Source organism: Lineus longissimus, chromosome 6 (assembly GCF_910592395.1).
Source record: "Lineus longissimus chromosome 6, tnLinLong1.2, whole genome shotgun sequence".
In the NCBI taxonomy this organism is placed as follows: domain Eukaryota; kingdom Metazoa; phylum Nemertea; class Pilidiophora; order Heteronemertea; family Lineidae; genus Lineus; species Lineus longissimus.
In genome coordinates, this window is record NC_088313.1 from 19,216,408 (window position 1) to 19,235,351 (window position 18,944).

Sequence of the window (18,944 nt, forward strand, 5' to 3'; positions counted from 1 at the left end):
TATTATAATCACTAAAACAACAGGATAGCAAGCATATTTTCAATGCAAGGACAGTCTTCAACATGAAAAGTTTAGACTTTCTGAACAATCACAACAGTCAGTACTTTTTGTATACAAAGACTATTAAACTGTTGCAAGTTTTCCCATACCATGTTTTCAAGTGGCTTGCTGACTGTGTACATGTACATGTATTCAGTAGAAAATGCATGATCTCATCAGATCGGTATACTGTAGTTGGGAGATAATTAGACACTGAAGACACCTGGAAACTACAATCGATGCAACTGCTTCAACCCCACAGGACAGGGGTAACCATATAAAAGATAACTCAGTCGTATATTTCAAATTGGGCACTGATATGGCTGGCATATTTTTGCGCAAACCAAACATCAGAAATAAAAACATGATTTCACAAAGTCCATGTGGTAATCACTTTAGCATTTGATATGTACAGGCAACACTGAACATAAACATACACAAGTCTACAAACTTCTTCTCGGAACCAAAACAATTACTTGTTAACCTTGGTTGACAGCTATCTGTCACAATTGCATTAAAACCACAAATACATGTAGCAACAGCTGATTCCCGGTAAAGATTAAGAATGGACTTAAGTCCCCCGCCCCCAAGCTCTCACAATAAAGTAAAAGACAACTTCAAATTTATCAGGTGGAAACCACCCACAACTTCCTCCCCCCCCCCAAGTTGTCTCCAAACCACCCAATCACCCATTCGGGCTTGAAATAATCACTAGTATTTACAGTATTGATTGATGGAAGTCTAACTGTAATCCACAACGGTATCACATCACACCCATTATATTCTTGGCGTCGCCCCAGGTGGAGTTGGTTTGCCCGGAGCAGGGGGAGTGGCTTTCGGGGTAGTGGATGCATTAGCCCCTGGAGTCTTTGGGGTCTGGGGACCCTTAGCACCAAAAACAATATTCTTTCCCGAGGTTGTACTCAACCGTTCAAGGGCTCCTAAATGCACTCGGACAGATTCCGGAGTAATGTCTATCTTTTTACTGGTCAGGTTCACTTCCGCTGCGATTGGTGGGTTCATATGTCGGAAAACTTTGATTATTCTTTGATTCACTGCATCAACCGTGTTCTGAATGGCAGCAAGAACTTTCACACCGCCAGCGTTAGTATCCACTTTCTTCACAATCACATCGATAACGAAATCCTCAATATTCTTCGATGACAATTTCCCACTGGCCCGCAACAGTCGACACAAGTCAATCATATACGCTTTCAAGATAACCCGAATCTCCTCCAAAGAGAGATTCGAATGGAACGTCAGCTTTCGCGGAATGTTGACAACAGACTGTTTCTGCGCTGGCGACATTTTGTACAGTAAGTCTGCTTTACCGTCATTATTTGTTCGAACACAATGAATGATTAATAGCCTGTACATAGCCTCTTGTGGGTTTAAAGTACTGCCTTTGTTTCCTATTGAAAAGATCATGAGTAGCATACGAGTGTCCATATTCTTTACAGCTGCCATCAACATCTGATTGAAGACAAAGTTCATATCTGAAACAGAAAAGTGAAGATCGAATGATTCTAAGACAATCTCATTTACGAGAGGACGATGCAAAAAGTACAGAAAAATCTTACTCTCACAACCATTAACTACAGTGCAATTCTACAGAATAAGGTGATTATTTGATGGTCTAGTTCATTTTCTGTGCTCTTTGGGATGAAAAAACCAGCACTAACACAAGCAGGTTAATCTCTGAATGGTACAGAACATGAGGAGCAACATTAACTCACCTATCCCACAGGCAGATGCAGCAACCTTGTCTGAAAAGGAATGACAATTCATTATTTAGCAACGAATATTTCAAACAGACAAACATAGATGTACAGTTATTTATTATATTTATGGTTTCCCCAGATAAGGCAAGACTCTTTTCTAGTGGCATCTTTCGCAATGATTCTTACCAGCGTTATTTATAGTCAGCATCTTCTGGAAGATTCCCAATGCATCCTTCAGCTTCCCGACACTGAGCAGTTGTGCCAGGCTGTCATTAAGATCAGTCAGAACATGATTCTTGGGAGATAGTATGACGGCCTGAAAAATCAGAATCAGAATCGACATTTAAAACCTTACTGAAGTGACATTTGTGTCCTTCACGATTAAAGAGCTGCTAGAGCTGGAACACACCGACTTTTACTGATTTTCCAAAACTCTAAAGAGACGTCAAGCTTAACAAAATGACATGTCTATTACATGTATACCAACCGGAGGAGCCTTTTGACCAGCTGTGATTTCTGTGATGGCTGCCTGCAATACTGAGGCACCATGGGGATGACAGCACTGGAGACACCGCTCTTGTAAGTTGGCAAGCAGCTGAAACAAGACGGACAGACACATAGAGAACAAGCAAAGAAAATCCAACTCGGGAGTCTGATGGCTTACAATCAGGCAGGCCACTGTACTTTTTCTCTCACCTAATCTAAATACCACATGCCATATCAATCAAGCACTGTCATCTCAAATAATCCATGCCAAAGGATTGGTGCCACACACTATGGTTCCAGCTGCGATGGAGTTGAAGTACATGTAGAAGTCATTGAACAATACACTAAATGCCTACCTCTGTATTCAACTTGACTAGACAGGGTTTTGGCAGTTTATCAACGACGAGAACCACACCATTTAGATGTGCATCTGAGTGCAGAGCAAGATCAAGGATAGGATTGAAGTCGATATCGGCAGTTGACCAATGCTGCATTACCATCAACACTTTCTCAAAGTCGTGGCGCATGAACAAATCCCTGCAATATGGATATAACACAATGTACAATGTAATTTGAATACCGTAGACCAGTGCGATCAATTTTGCAAAGTTTCAAAAGACCGCTGGGCTTCTAAAAATACCGAGATACTGCATGTCAAGATGCAACCACACTTTTAAGTTACATGACTTCTGGTTGGAAGAGGGTAGGCAATCTTGAAGGACTTCGAGTTTTAAAACAGAACACTAGCGAACCGACAGACATTTCTGTCCCAACATTCTTGATGACAGTACACTTCGACTTCAGTGATGATATATTTTATTACAAGGCAGTTGTTGCCAGCATTAATCTCACAGAGTTTACAGTAAACATTATCCTGGTCCTGCCCAGCATTATGGAGGAAGTTCGATTGCTTACTTCATCAAATCAAATATCTTTTCCTTGGAAGGTATAGCTTTCTCTTCGCACTGTTTGAAGAAGCAGAAGACCTCCCATAGATGCTGGCAATGCTTGGGAAAACACATGGCTATCAGACCATCACACAACCTGCAACAGTGAAACATTGAATGAAAATAGCCTCAACACCATATTCAGAGAAATATATCAATTTGAACTTGTTTTTCAAAAATCCAGGTGATGACTGATGACAGCCCAATGTTGGGTGATTACACTTCACTGAAATCTACCTTTTGCCGACCAATAATATGTTAAAGTTCAAGCACGAGCACTACAGACTGTATACAAGTTTACAGTTTCTGAAAGCGAACTGTGGAGACAGGTTTGATGTCACTTACTGTGTATCAAGTAGTTTAAGTTCCTTGATATCAGGCAGTAAGACCTGGAAGACCATCTCGATCAGACCAGTCTTGTGACACATCTCAATCATACAAGCCACGACGTCTGGCCGAACCTCCTTCTTCCCACACTTGGCCTTCAAGAAGGCGTACGCTTCTGCAGCTCTGAAACAGGATGGCGCATCTTTTTTAAATCAGAAAAGATGAGGTAATTAAGGAAAGGGGAGTATTCCAAGATAGTCAGCATTGCTGTCAATCACAAAACAGATACAGACACTAGCATTTTCAGCTGGCCGCTACATAAACAAATTGACAAACAAATCCGCCCTTGAAACTCAACTTACCCAAGCAAATCATTGCCTCTGTGACATGCTCGTATATCCCCGATAACCGGTTCAGCTGGAATGACATGTGAATAGGAACAATGCGGATTAGGACACGATCCTAACTTGAGGAACTTGTAACAATGTCCTTTAGGAATATTCTTGGAGATTTTGTAATTTGAAACGTCGGGTCGGAGGACCTTCGGGAGCAATGCCCGTAAGCCTGATATGTCCTCCTCGTATGGTTTCTCCTCCAGTACTGGAAAATTGAAGTCCCGTTCAATGCTTGGAGTTGAACGTCCACTAACAGAAACATCTTTACTACGATTTGGCAACGACAGATCACGGTTGCTGCTATCACTCTGGTTACTAGAATTCCCTTGGCCTTGGTCTGATGCATTCCTAAATCCCAACATAGATTGCATCAACGGCGTGTTCAAGGTTTTGGCCAAGTTTTGTGCAGCATTCTCTTTAGACTTTTTCACACTGTCTTCCGAATGTCTGCTCCAGTCACTTAAAGCAGGGGAGCACCGATCATCTGATGAAGCTGGGGTAGTGTACACAGGAGACAACGGCTTTGGTGGGTCCTTGTGTGCATGCAAAGCAAATAAGGTGGACTTCGCAACGTTTCGATCAACCGTTTTTCCTTCTGGATTCCTTTCCCTTGATCTTTCCTGCGGACCCATGTGTTCATTCGCCCTCGCCTCCATCAAGCTTTTCATTTTGATATTCTGAAGTGCCGTCCGCACAACATCCATGTCGACAGTTTCATCCAAATTATCTTTCAAATATATTGCAGATCGCACAAGCGCCCTTTCATCATCGGGCGCCAAACCCTGCATGATCTTGTTGACCTTGGCTTGAGCAAGACTCTGAACTCTGGCTTGAGCAAGACCCTCCTCTCGCCGGCGCAGTGAGGTTTGGATGAACTCGCGCATATTCATTGGATGTGATCCACTCGTACCAGCAGTTTGATCCTGCAGGGCTGACATCATTGACCTCGCATATGCCCTCTGTTGAGGGAAGGTGTCCTCCTGACTGCTTTGACTGCTTGGACTCTCCTGGGACAATGATCGATGACCATGACTGTCGTCTTCGCTACCTCGACCAGGCCGACTTGGAGTCATAATTCCTTTGAGTGGACTCTCTTGACCACCTCTGCAAGACAAAACAATCGGGAGATAGAACACCATGACAACGAATCAAAATGAGACAAAGAGGGGATCAATATCATCGATATTTTAACGAACAAATGAAGGAGGCCAATCGTCATGACATACAATGTCAATAGAATTCACCACTTCAACAAAAAAATGACAATGTGATACGTAAGAAGTGATCAGTATTCCAATTTTACCCTACGACTAGAAAGTATATGTATGTGTATTGTATTTCAATGATCAATTAACCACAGGGTTGGTCGGTAGAATGGTAAATCTAATTCAGTTTGCTTACCTCCTCGGTGGAGTATCCCATTTCCTGTTGCCCTTGTTAACTAATGAGCATTCCGATGGAGCATACAACGACAGGACATCTTCTTCTTCCTCCGTATCCCCAACGGTCGCCATGATCGAATCAAACCACTCCTCTGTGTGTTCTTCATCATCCGGCGCAGAAAGAACAAGGCGATCGCGATCTCTAGAACCGTGTGCTCTCAGACCAGGTTCATTTCGACCCTGTTCTCCTTTCTTCACAGGTAGCAACGGCCTCTTGAAACCTTTCAGCTGCATATCCATATCATCGTCAGACTCTACATTGTCTTCACCTAAGGAAAGATACCCGTCTGTTTGTTTACTTTTACCAGTCAAGAGAGACAAGATTGATGCTTTCATCTCCGGTGACTTGTCCATATCTTCTGCTTCTGGCATATCTGGTGTATGTGGCCCGATAAAGTCATGGCTACCAATGTCTGATGGCGAGGAATGTTCAATAGGACTTGGCATACCAGTGTTGTGATCTGGCATCCCCTCATGTTGGAGAATTCGATTAACATCCCTGTGTGTGAGATGCTCATTGTGAACTGGCCGAATGTTCCTTCCATCTCGCAGTATCTGGTCCCTTGAAGGAGATGGGGAACGCTTCCTCATGGCACCAACACCACGCGGTGTAGAAGTCAGCACATCTCGGTGTGGTATATCCTGTTGGGGAGGAGTGGCAGACAGTGGCTGGCTTCCTGGACCTGACCCACCTCTCATCAGAGACTCCTTGTACTCTTTGTACGTTCTGGGTGTTGCGTAATTAACATTGCCCATGTTCTGATTTGGAGCAACATTCAGTGTCTGGTTGGGTGTTTGTGGATTATCGAATCTCGACTTGTGCCCTTGGACATTACCAAATGGAGACCTAGAAGAATCACCCCTGTTGAAATGAGAATCTCTTGAATTTCTTGGATTTGAATCTCTCACATTTCTAGGATCTGAGAATCTATTTCTTTGATCTGGCTCCCTTTTTATTGGGTCTGAGTCTCTCCTAGAGTCATTGCCAACATCTCTCCTACCATATGCATCCCGTCGGTCTGAACCACCTCGCCAGTTCCCCCGATTTCCAAAGGAATCTCTCCGGTCAAGATTCTCTCTCCGATCATTATCAGAGAGACCCCTCCTATCCATAACAGATGCCTTACGAGTTTGATTCCTATCAGGTGTATCAACTGCAGCATCAAAGCGACTCCGTTTTTTCTTCTGTTCTTCTTTTGCTTTTTCTTCCTGTTCTTTTCGTTTCATCAAATTCCTTTTCCTCTCCTCCATCCGAGTCTTCTCCAATGCTTCCTTTACGATATCAATCTTGCTTCTCTTGTCTGCTTGCTCCTTCATTGCAGCCCCTTTCTTGCCCTTCTCCTCCCTCTTAGGGATCTTGAATGTACTTAAAGAAGGCGTAACATTCTCTCCAAAAACAGGTCCGCCACCGAATAATATGTCATTTAATGAAGATCCAGAACCCTTCTGTTTCTTTCTGGACATTTTCAACTTTTTCATCGACTCCTCTTTTGCACTAACTTTTTTCCTTGAATCTGCAACCTCTTTTTTCAGTGACTTTTTCAGGTCCTCCTCTTGCTTTTCCTCTACCTCTGGGGTATTTTTCTTTCCAGGAGCCTCCTCATCGGAATTTTTACCCTTATCATCAGCTGATGGTGCTGCGGGTTCATCATCATCATCCGAATCCCTCAGTACTCTCTTTTTACCTTTTTGCTTGACCTCCTCATCACTCGACTGTTTATCCGAAGCCCCAGAGACGGCCTCGGCAGCATCATCGGAACTACAGGTATCACCACCAACCTCATCCAACACTGCCATTTCTTCATCACTTCCTGGGAACCCAGGATCAGACTCCACACTTGATCCATCAGCTTTTTTTTCCAGCTCGCTCTCCTTGTCTTTCGCAGGTCTCTCAGGAGAACTGTCATACTCATCCTGCAAACTCTTCAGGAAACTTTTGTTACCAGAACTTTTTTCTAAACCTGCTTCTTTTCCTTGCTCCTTGACAAGATTTTCTAAACTTGACTTTTTATCTGTTTCAGTTCCAAAGACTTTCTTATGTTTTTCAGTGCTCGATTGTCTCTCAAGATGGGCCTTTTTCTGAACAATGACTCCAGTCAACTTCTCATATCTGTGAATTGACATGTGCTTCCTTTTTCTTAGGATACGTCTCACATCAGAATTCAATCGGGTTAATTTCACATTGACAGGGGAGATCTTTAGCTTTTTTAGTAAGTTCTGCTCACTCTCTTTCTTGACAGTTTCCTTACTGACAACAGTTTTCTGCTTAGTATCTTTATCACTTTTCTCTAAAGTTTCCCGATCCCCAGGCTCCTTTTCGCTTTGCTCTGGCGAGTCCCCCATCACAACATCATCGGCGCCATCATCATTCTCAGAGCTAAAGCCCATTTCAACATCAACAAAAGGAGCTGGAGACTCTGTAGTAGGGATAGAATGAACATCTACATCACTATCCTGACTATCAGATGAAATTTTCACAACTTCCGCAGCTGGTCTCGGTGGACTGGGCACTACCTCAACATCACTCTCAGACCCACTTGTAACTTTCTTGTCTGTTTTGCTATCCCCCGACTCAGGTATCCAATCAACTTCCCTTGATGCTATTTTCTTTGATGAACCTTTGGAATCTTGTAAAAGATCCTTTATGACAAGCTGTTTCTCATCTTTGGAGGGAATCTTTGTCTTTGACTTGGAATCCAGCTTCTTCCTTTCTTCCAATGCCTCAGACTTTATCACCTTATCTAACTTCAACTTCTTTGAACCAAGCGTTTTCACTGAGTCAAACGAGTCAGATTTTTTCATCGCCTGCTTAGACTTTGGGCCCATCTTTTTCACAGCATCAAATGCTTTTGATTTTTCCTTCTTCTTTTGTATTGCATCTGTGTCCCTGGACAACTTCTTTTTGTTCTGCTTGTCCTTTTCAGTTCCAGAGTCCTTTTTCTCATTCAATGACGCATCGGAATCAGAATTAGAAGGGATAGATGTTGTACTCTTGGAACATTGGATGAAGATAGGCGCAGAATCCTGCCGTGTGACACCATGGCCTTGTCGTGGTGGTTCTTGATCATCACCCCACAGTTTTGGTGAATCAACCAATCCAGCAATCTGAAATTTCAAACCCTCCGTAGCTGTGTTGGATCCCACTTTCTCCTCATCTGAACTGAAATCAGCACAAGTCCCAATTAGACCGCTTGAAAAATGCCTAGAAGTTGACACTTTTTTGTCCCCTTGTTTTGGCGACTTGAATTCTGCTTTGAATTTCCTGGGTTTCATATCAGTCGCAATTTCATCATCAGTACTACTGAAATCAGGTAACTCATCACCAGAAACGGGCAGTTTCTTCCTTTTCTTTTTAGGTTTCTCATCAGCATCCCTGTGTCCAACATCTTTCCTTGGTCGACCGCGACCTCTCTTTTTATCAATCTTATTGACGCTTGGTTTTTTCATCACCATTTTAAAACTATCAGATTCAGAGTCTGAATCAAAGTTCAGAGTATTCTTTGATCTGTCCTTTTTGTCATGCCGTATGTTCGATTTCGGTTTCTTTTTTGCAGATTTTTCGTCTATGACAGAGCCATCAATAGACACATCTGATCCGGATGATTTCTTCAACCGAGCTCTTTTCCGGTGTTCAAAATCTGAATGCTCTGAGTTCTCACCATCTGACAGAGAACTTTCACACTCAGCTTTTAAAAAGTTCTCATAGCTTACTTCCTTGGTTCCTAGGTCACTGGACGAGACACCACCACCACATGAGTCAGACTCAGAATCTAATAACGCATGCCGAGCAGGGGACTTTGATTTCTTCCTCGGTCTTCCACTTTCACTCAACGGTTTATAACTCTCCTCAACTCCCTCAATATCTACAAACGAGTTGTCCCCCTTCTCCTTTTTGACAATGACCACGCTAGAGTCCAACATGGCATCACATCGTTCAACTATGATTTCAAGCCGCCCTAATGACATCAAATCAAACAAGTTCTTTATATTATTATCATCCTTGACCAATCTTTTCTTTGGAGGTCTTTTCTTTCGGGATTTATCAGGTTCCTCCTTAACCATCGGAACTTTCTTCTCTGATTTCACCAACATAGGTTTCTGTGACTCTCCCAGTAGCTTCGATTGTTTATTACCACCAGTACTTTTCTTTGCCATTGGTATCTTTTTCACAGGGACAACCTTTGGCTTAGTCTCCCTCTCCTCCACGGCAGACAGACTGACTGGGCTCACCCTTCCTAGACTATCAAATGAAGCAGTCGATTCGACTTCTGATGCCTCTCCCACAGACCTATTCAGAACTTTCTTAACCTTTTTCTTTGGAATGTTCTCCCACCATTTGCTTCGATTAAGCAAAAAGTTTCCGCCGTCAACATTTAGCGTCCCCCTCCCGCCACCGTGGCAAAGTCTTGTTAGAACTGGTTCTCTCTCTTTTTGAAGAGGAGGAGTTAGTCTGGCACTAGGACTGTCGAAAATACCCACTAATTTCACACTAGGGGTATTGTCATAATTGAAAGATATTTCAGGCTGTGACACCTGAGATGACGGAGTATCAGTCTCTCTTTCTCTGAAATCACTTGTACTGGATTTTGGTTTTGTAACAGGTGTCTTTTGCAAAATCTGGGTATCTCCTGCCCTGTTTTCAGATTGGAACTTTTTTACACTCGGTTCTTTTTCTACACTCTTCAACATTTTTGGTGTTCTACCTCTGCCATTTTTCTTTGCCACAGCTTTACTAGACCCAGACCAACCATCAGACATGTCACCTGGTAATTCTTTCTTAACATGATTCTTCTCAAAGTGCCCCCCTCCAGAGGCTTTCGTGACCTTCTTTGACACCAAGATATAATCCTCATCCTCACTTGTAGCAGAATCAAAGAAACCTGCCACAAACTCCTCCCCAAACTTTTCCTTCAGAATCAAGGGATCGATCCTAACAATATCAGGCGTCTCATAAACACTACCAGTAAGATGTTTCATAGTGGTAAACACATCACTCAATCTCAGAACTGCACGATAGGATTCAGGGATTGGAAAATTGACATTGAATGTCCGCTTCCGTGGCTTGAAGCCCCCAAATGTCTTTGGCAGTGAAGAATAAGAGTTATCTGCATTTTCCTGATCATTAGAAACAGAATCATTCTGACTAAGCATTGTTTCTTTATCTGGAGATTTCTCCTTCGGTTGAAAGTCCTTGACAAAACTGTCCATTTCATTGTCAATGTCACTTACAACGTCACCAACTTCACTTCGCAAAGCACCCCAAACCTTTTGTGTGGTACCAGGTGATGCTAATTCAGGTCCATCTGAAGAACTTTCAGCCGAAAGGGAACTTTTCCACTCACTACCTACTCCAGATGGCCTCTGTGACTCTGATTCTGAAACGTCGCCCTCAAAAACCGTGCTTTCAAAGTTCTCCACTTCAATACCATTCTCGCCACCAACAAAATCAAACTCTTGTTGAACTTCAGCCCCTGCTTCGTCCAATTCCTCCCTAGTATCTTTCCCCTCACCATCCTCCTCACCTGCAACTATTGGCACCTCACCGCCTGGCAATTCTGACTCTGCATCACTTTGATTGACGGCATTGGCAACATCCTCCGCAGAAGATACAACATCCATCGCTTCCACCTCCCGCTCAACGTGGTCAGATCCCCCAGGCAAACCCTCAGTTTCCAGCTTTAACACATCCCCTTCCTTGTCCAACTCCTCGGTAGTGTCTTTCCCTTGCACCTCATCCAAATTTTCTTCTTCCTCAGACTTGACATCCATCTGCACCTTATCCTCAACACTAATTGACTCGACTGGCACTTCCTCAACTGATTTCTCCTCTGTCCCTTCTACCACTAAATTCTCTGCCATTTTCTGCAGAATTTCTAAATTCTGCATTGTCAGTGCACCAGGACTTTTGGTTGTCCCCCCACTAGAAGGTTCCTCAGCTTCCAAGTCTTCCACCTCAGCTTCACCACTAGTCCCCTTGTTGATTTCAACAGTCAAATTACAACCTTTTTTGTCACTAATTTGTTCTGCTTCTTTCTCATCCCTGGTTAGCTTTGTACTTTCATCATCATTGACAGTAACATCAATACAAGTTGCCCCCTGACCACTGTGACTCAACTGATTTCCTTCATCACGACTGGCTAAATCTGCAGAAGTACCTTTCTCAACCCCATTGTCATCACAATTTATGTTTCCCTCAATCTGCACTTTTTCCAGAGCATTATCTGCATCCTTATCATCACCACTGGAAACGTCCTGATTGTCCTCAGCACTGCTAGAATCAAATTCATAATCTACTAATGAAACAACAGTCTTACGGTCCGGTTCATTGGCTGGCTTAGCAGACTCTACTGACAGAGTATTAGTAGCTTCACCTGAATCTGCAGCTGGCTCAGCAGACTCTACTGACCGAGTATTAGTAGCTTCACCTGAATCTGCAGCTGGCTTAGCAGACTCTACTGACCGAGTATTAGTAGCTTCACCTGAATCTGCAGCTGGCTTAGCAGACTCTGCCAACCGAGTATTAGCAGCTTCACCTGAATCTGCAGCTGGCTTTTCTCCAGTATCGTCTCCTGTTTTCTCTGTGTCATCCCAATCCCAAAGGTCAGAACCACCAGGAGTTGCTTTGTCACCACTTTCTCCTATGATAGGTGGCACTTTTGACTGTACCTCAGACATGACTGGTTGTTCAGGTGTCGGTTGAGCACCTTCTGCTGGAGAAGGTCCCCCCCGAAATGAATCTGAAAGTGCAACAAAGATAGTTTTATTCAACATCAAATGAGTGCAAATGAACAATAGCAATTACACCTCTTTGCTCTAGGGATACACGTACATCATGAATACATCAAATAGAAAATATGCAAGTTTGACACCTTATCATTCACAAATGGTAATCTCACCAGTTGAAGGTACTGGTAGACCCATTAAGTTATGACAATGTCCCTCAAAGGGAAAAGCTAAACACACAGATACACACCAGAATTCACAAAATGTGTCCGCTTCAACTTAAATCTGGATTTCTTCTCAGTGGACATCCCCACCACTTATTGAGGAAACTGCAATAGTAAAAAAAACATGAGAACTAATGACCTCAGAGCGCGTCGTTATTGTTAATGTATTATGGTAGGCGTAGCCTAGGCCTAACGGACATAAATTTTACTGACAACTCCAGAAGAGTCTCGTGTTGGTTGCGGTTGCGGGACCACTTGTCTTGACTTGAGCCGAGGACTCGATAGAACTGCGAACACAAGTAAAATAGCAGGTCATCACTCAATGTATCTATTTTTTCTTGTATATAGGTACGAAAAGCTACTACTGTGTATGGTATACAAATGTCATTTATGGGCCATTCAGGCATTCAGACATTTTGGCACAATGTGCAGTGGTGGTCGTGCATGTGTCGTGTGGAAGGAAAGCGAAAGTCCCCAAAATACTAGTAGGCCCATCTTAGATCTTTTTTTGGCATTTGGATTTTGAAGAGTCATATTCTCAGTTTTTTCTTAAAGTTTTCATAGTATTTGCTTGACATTTACGCACCTATATATCTATACTACAAAGAGCACAAAACAACACGAAGACATTTAGATCAGAACATGCAAAAAGGGTGCTTATTTGATGCATAAACGGAAGAAACCTCACTCCATAACGCCGTCATTTTCAGGCCACACCGCGCATGCTCGATATCCGGTGGTTTCGCTCCTTGACCTTTTCGCCCCCAGTCGCATGCTCAGATCAGGTCAAGGTCAGAAAAATGTCTGCCGCTTGTGAAATGAAAAATTTTCGTACCCGCAAAAGATTTTTCCCGTTCAAACTCACTGAGAGATCGTTATCGTACATTTTTTAAGTGTAAAAGTGTTCTCTAGATTGTATAGCATACGTATAAGTAAGTTTCATGTACTGTGTATGTCCGAAAGGTGTCAAATTTCATGCTTTTTCAAGGTGCGTTTTCGGGCACTGAAGTTTTCTGTTGTTGTTGTAGGTGGCATTGGCGCTTTAAAAATGTAAACATTTGCACGTGGATTGACACAACTTCGGAAAATGATGAGGACTAAGTTCGAAAAACAGTTATTGCGAGGGGGATGTTTGTCTTGATCCAAGTATCGCGGAAGCACTATCTTGTCCAGAAAATTCATTCAAAAATCAAACGACAAAACAAAGCTGTCGATGATGATGTCGTCGCGTCGACCAGTTGTCGAGTTGTCAGAGCTCATAGACATAATATACTCCCGGACTGCCGGCATGCAGTGTACCTGACTGCCGAAACATATATGCCCATGTTGCCATTTCAGGGCATGAATCACCAATGACCAAGGAAGACGTCACAGAAAATTCACGCATTCCATTTAGATTTACCATAATGCCAACTTTTAAAGTCACAAGAAAAAGCCCTCTCAGACAGTGTTCATTGACAAATCAGGCAATATCTGAATCATTTCATTTCGGCCTTTCATTTCAGCATCAGGTGACAAAAGATGAGTGAAGCTGTTGTAACAAGTCAACATTCCAAAGAAAGTGAAGAGAGTGAACCCAAAAATGAAACCATCACTTTGATAATACCACAAGACCTTGCCTCTGCAGATGGCATTCAAGTTGTCACACTGCCTCCTGGAATTGGAGATCTGAGTAACGTCAGAGTTCAAGTGGGTGATGCAGGTTTTGAGAACCACACTGGCAATGAACATACAACATGTCAAATTGTTCATGAAGTGATAGAACCACTGGCTGGTGGGGACACAAACGGGATCAACATTGAGGATGGCGGCTCAGAGTTGCAGATTGTTGAAAAAGATAACACTGGGTCTAGCCATGTAGGGAAGGATGGAAAGAAAGTGAGCATAGCCATCCAGGCAAATGATTATGAGATCGAGCGGCGTTCTGGGAGGACACCAGCCAGAATGAGGGTTATTCCAGCTAAATTCAGGTGGTTATCTTAGTTTAAAGTCTTGCATTATTGTTTTGTTTGCAAGTAAAAGTATTCGTTTGTTGTATGCATGTAATCAGAGAGGAGTATTTTTATTGATGTTTTGGCCTACTTTCAAAATCACTTGCAAAGCAACCATGAACGTGCACACTTCACAACTTTATAAACACATTTTCAAGTGATTGGTTTCCGAGTCTGTGTGACAAAACTGACATGAAGCAAGTGATAGTATCACTATGTGTCATACCAAAAATATATAATAGGAACACCTCGCTTATATAATTTTGATCATATCATTGATTTCATTGAAAATTTGTCTGCATTACACTTTACAGAGACTACAAGAATCCCGACTTTATAAAAGAGGAACCTGAATCTGATGACGACTATGAGCCAAGTGACGAGTGGGAGTTCAAACCACTTAGGGGAAGGGGAAGGCCAAGGGTCAATCCTCGAGGAATGAAAAGGGAGAATAAGAAGCCAGGTACTTATAAGAAACAAATGTACCTTTCAGTAAAATAATGTGAAATGATTCATGGTTTCTTATTCTGCCTGATAAACCTATGTTTATATAAAAGTACTTCCAGTGTTGGAGACAAACTAAAATAAACAAAGACAACTGCAGAATCACTGAACTTTTGGCCAAGGGCAAGTTCTGATGTGGCTACCATTGTATTCACATTTCAGGGAGACCAGGAAGACCACGTAAATACCCCAAAATAGAACCGTTGGATTTTGAACTGCTGCCTGTTCCAGCAGCAGAAATTGCATCCACCTCCGCTGATGTTTCGCTAGACATGGCATCCATCCCAACAGTGGTAGTCGATGCTGCACCAGAATCGGAAGGGCTCGCTGCTACTGATGAGAGTTCTGATGTCCAACCACAGGTGGCAGCACTGATGAATGAACTGACCCCCAAGGTGTCAGGAGAGAAGTCACAATCTAAGGCATTTGTTTGTAAAACGTGCTCTAAGACATTCACTTTGAAAGGTAACTATACAATATATAGCATTTTGGTTGGATTTTAGGTGGCTTTATCAAATAGATAGTTACCATGTTTTCAAGACAGATATCTGGAAACACCAAATACAGTAGAACCTCTCTATTAAGGACACTCTCGGGACTGATAAGTACTGTCCTTAATAGAGAGGTGTCCTGATTAGAGAGGTCAAATTTAATGGAAACAACCAATTTGGGACCAAAACAAGTGTCCTTAATAGAGAGGTTGTCGTTAATAGAGAGGTGTCTGCTAACAGAGGTTCCACTGTAAGTCAAATATTGTGATGACTCACATCAAGAATTAAAGACTTCTCCTTGCATACAAGTATTTGATGTCAATCTTACTTATACCATAGAAAAGTTTCAGGCAGCTCTTACCTTTGGATCATGACATACATGTAGATGTCTCATAATTGGTTCTGCCCGTTGTTTCAGTATATCCTCATTTTATTCCAGGCAACCTTAAAGCCCATGAGTTCATTCATCTGGGACTGAAGCCATATCGGTGTGATGCTGCAGGCTGTGAGCAAGTTTTTCGAACAACTGAAGCATGTCGCAGACACAAATTGACTCATCTAGGCAAGTCTTTCTTTGACACATAATTTTTGATTCATGATTTTATTAAAATGTGTCTCTTTCATACAACTTGCATGGTTGATGATATGTTACAGTTGTACTCTCTAAACAACTATGAAAGATGCATAGTCTCTTCTTCTTCTATTCCTGACTTGTCTGAATATCTAAATCTAATGCCATAAGAAAAAAGACATTGAGTATGCGAATCTTATACTTTACTCTCCTTCCAGGAGTGAAACTTTTCGAATGTGTGGTCTGCAAGGTGAAATTCTCCACCAATCAAGCATTAAAGGAGCACATGTCACGCCACACCGATTCCCGGCCACATGTCTGCAAATTCTGCCAGAAGAGGTTTCGCCAACTGAGCTGTCTCAGTCGCCACATTACAACCCACTCCGATGAGAAGCCATACCCCTGTGACATGTGTTCGAAGAGATTCTCACAGATGGCGTATCTTAAGTCACACAAACGAAGTCACACAGGTAATATTTTTCAAGGATTTAAATCAGAATAGTGTAGCTCTACTGGACTGCAACGAGTCATCTTGGCAAGTTCTTTCGAAACGAACAAATATTTACTCTTACTGCTGCAAAATCAGAGGGCTGTTTGGCATCAAAATGTCCAGTAGTGCAGGGCCATTTAAGAATGCCACGCTGAAGATTACTAACATGTTCTCAATTTCTTGTTTCAGGGGAGCGTCCTTTCAAGTGTACACATCCAGGATGTGAGAAATGTTTTGCTCACCAATCTGATCTCATCAGACACAAGATCATACATACCGGTAGGCTGATTTGCATTATTTACATAATCCTTATTTCAATGTTCATGAAAAATGACAGGTCGGTATGCACTCAGGTGCTTGAAAAAAAGTTCAAACAAACCAGTTATGCTCAAAACAATTGATTAGATCGCTTTTGTCACTCTAATGCGGGTACCTATTTTATAATTTCTCAATTTTCCAGGAACGAAGCCGTTTGCCTGTGATCTCTGTCCTGCTAGATTCAATGACCCATCTAGCAGACGACGCCATCTCAAGGAGCACACAGGAACTAAGCCTTACGCCTGTCAGCTCTGTGAAGAATCTTTTCGACGTGCAGGACAGCTGAAGGTCCACTTGAGTAAACAACACATGGGGGTTATATCGGTGGACGCAGCAAATCGCCCTGTGTTGCAAGTTCAAGCTGATGCCTCCTGCTTGAGATTCCTATTGCGTGAAGATGGGGGTATTGAGTCTATCCCAATTACAGAACAAGTTATCGATGATGGACAGGTTGTTCATTTAGAGGCGGGAAAGGATCAAACGGAGGATGAGCAGTTAGAGCATGTTCAAAGCCAGTTGCAACAAGTACTGATGCAGTTACGGCAGCAACGGAACCAATTCCCAAATGATTCAACAGAAGTTGATGTTCATGTTGTGACTGTGGGACCTGACGGTCAGGTCCAGGAGAGAGTAGATAGGGTGCTTTCACAGACATTAGAGTCAATGGGGAATGCTTCCCGATCGGTTACAACAGGTCAGGATGTCACAGAGCAGGAGATGGCTGTCCAGATTGCATTGGAGGAGATGGGGGTCATCCAGGATGATGCAATTCCTGTTGCGAATTCAGAATCATTGGATACTTCCATGAGTCAAAATAATGTACAGGATATTGTGAATGTTTCTGAAATCGACACAGGACCACTAAGTCCGTCTGTCCTTAGCACAGCTCGGATCATGCAAGATATCCGCAACGCACCTGTGCAATATGAACATACCTATACCAGTGTTGTGCAGTATTCAAGTCCAAATCATACAGTTGCAGATAATGTTGAAATTAGTGAAATCCAAAATGCTCCTGTTGAGCAAGTTCCGTCGGGAGTGGATCACAGTAGTGATCAAGATCAGAATGTGCAGATTTCTAGTGAGAATGCTGTCAGGGGTGTTATTCATGTCCCTATAGAGCACTTCATGTCAGAAGAAGGGACCCAAAAACTTCCAGTTTCCAGTTCTCAGGAGGTGGTCTACCATTATGAGGATTATGAGGTGGTGAGAGAGGGAGAGGAGCCGCATGTTTTAGAAATTCAATATACTGACGAGTCTGAGGCTACTGATCAGAATCCTGGCTCTCAGCTCATCGACGTCAAATATGTTGAAGAAGCCAAAGATGAACACAAACCTTCTTCATCACAAATCCTGGACAGCCGGCCCTCTACTTCTCAACTACCAACTGTATCTGTCGACCTTATCTCCGAGAGTACTAAACCTCAACCTCCAGCATCTAGTATGGACTATGTCCACAAGCCGGACTTCAGTAGTCAAGACTATTACAACTGGTTATCAAGTTTTGTTGAATTGTGTAAAGTAGTGCCAATGCCTTTGGACATTGATTTGTTTCAGAAGGTAAGCCAGGTCCATAAGACTTTATCAGACGTTTTGGCAAATCCCTCTGGTGTGCTGAGCAACAAGGACAACTACACAACCATGATGAGTATTTCTAGAGATTTAGGAGGCATTGTCAATGAACATTTGACCTTCGTCCTGAAAACTTTTGAAAAGGCAACAGTACAAAAATAATGTAGTGGTAGGAGTAGAGTGTACTCCTAGTTCGATTGATCTATTGATTCGGTACAATTAAGAAGACTTTCTTCCTAAAGTCTACATGTACACATACATGTATGGTGAAACAGTCTACATGTACACAGACATGTATAGTAGAACTGGGCATTCAGTAGTGTTGTGAATCCAAGTATCTGTTCTCTGGAGAAGTTATGTAAATTTGATTATATCGAATATTAAAGTATTGTTACCATATTCTGTGTCTTGTGACATCATTCAGGATTTATTGAATCCTGGCACTCCAATATCAAGGCCAAGTTTTGGACCACTGTCTGCAAGTGACAAGGAGAGTTTGGCACAAGGGAGAGAAGCATGGAGTTACGATGGATGCTCCATGAAAGAAGTATCTTTAGAAAGAACAGAACTGTAGGTTGATCAGGGTGAGAAGTGTGGTTCCGTTAGATGGAAAGTATCCTCAATGACAAAACCAATGCAAGTCATATCACTTACAAGTCCTTGGAATAGACTGAAAACCAAATGAAAAGAATAGAACTAACAA

The 18,944-nt window shown here is 42.5% G+C and overlaps 2 protein-coding genes across 3 annotated transcripts; one reads left to right on the plus strand and one right to left on the minus strand.

Annotated features, from left to right (window-relative positions):
- Positions 1–12: 12 nt before the first annotated feature.
- Positions 13–13,014, minus strand: LOC135489823 (uncharacterized). 2 transcript variants are annotated; one of them, XM_064775376.1, is made up of 11 exons: positions 12,993–13,014; positions 12,331–12,409; positions 5,317–12,094; positions 3,883–5,019; positions 3,539–3,703; positions 3,162–3,290; positions 2,603–2,783; positions 2,248–2,355; positions 1,947–2,076; positions 1,776–1,805; positions 13–1,535 (listed from the first exon to the last, which is right to left on the minus strand). In XM_064775376.1, exons 2-11 carry the CDS (start codon positions 12,386–12,388, stop codon positions 817–819), a joined length of 9,435 nt encoding a protein of 3,144 aa, XP_064631446.1. In that variant the 5' UTR covers positions 12,389–12,409; positions 12,993–13,014; the 3' UTR covers positions 13–816. The 2 variants fall into 2 exon arrangements, with proteins under 2 accessions (XP_064631446.1, XP_064631445.1); XM_064775375.1 differs by having other exon boundaries at positions 12,891–13,012.
- Positions 13,015–13,105: 91 nt separating this feature from the next.
- LOC135489827 (uncharacterized) lies at positions 13,106–18,640 on the plus strand. Its single transcript, XM_064775385.1, has 8 exons — positions 13,106–13,236; positions 13,810–14,274; positions 14,610–14,758; positions 14,962–15,264; positions 15,730–15,852; positions 16,080–16,331; positions 16,541–16,630; positions 16,812–18,640. Exons 2-8 carry the CDS (start codon positions 13,826–13,828, stop codon positions 18,401–18,403), a joined length of 2,958 nt encoding a protein of 985 aa, XP_064631455.1. The 5' UTR covers positions 13,106–13,236; positions 13,810–13,825; the 3' UTR covers positions 18,404–18,640.
- The last annotated feature ends 304 nt before the right edge of the window (positions 18,641–18,944 follow it).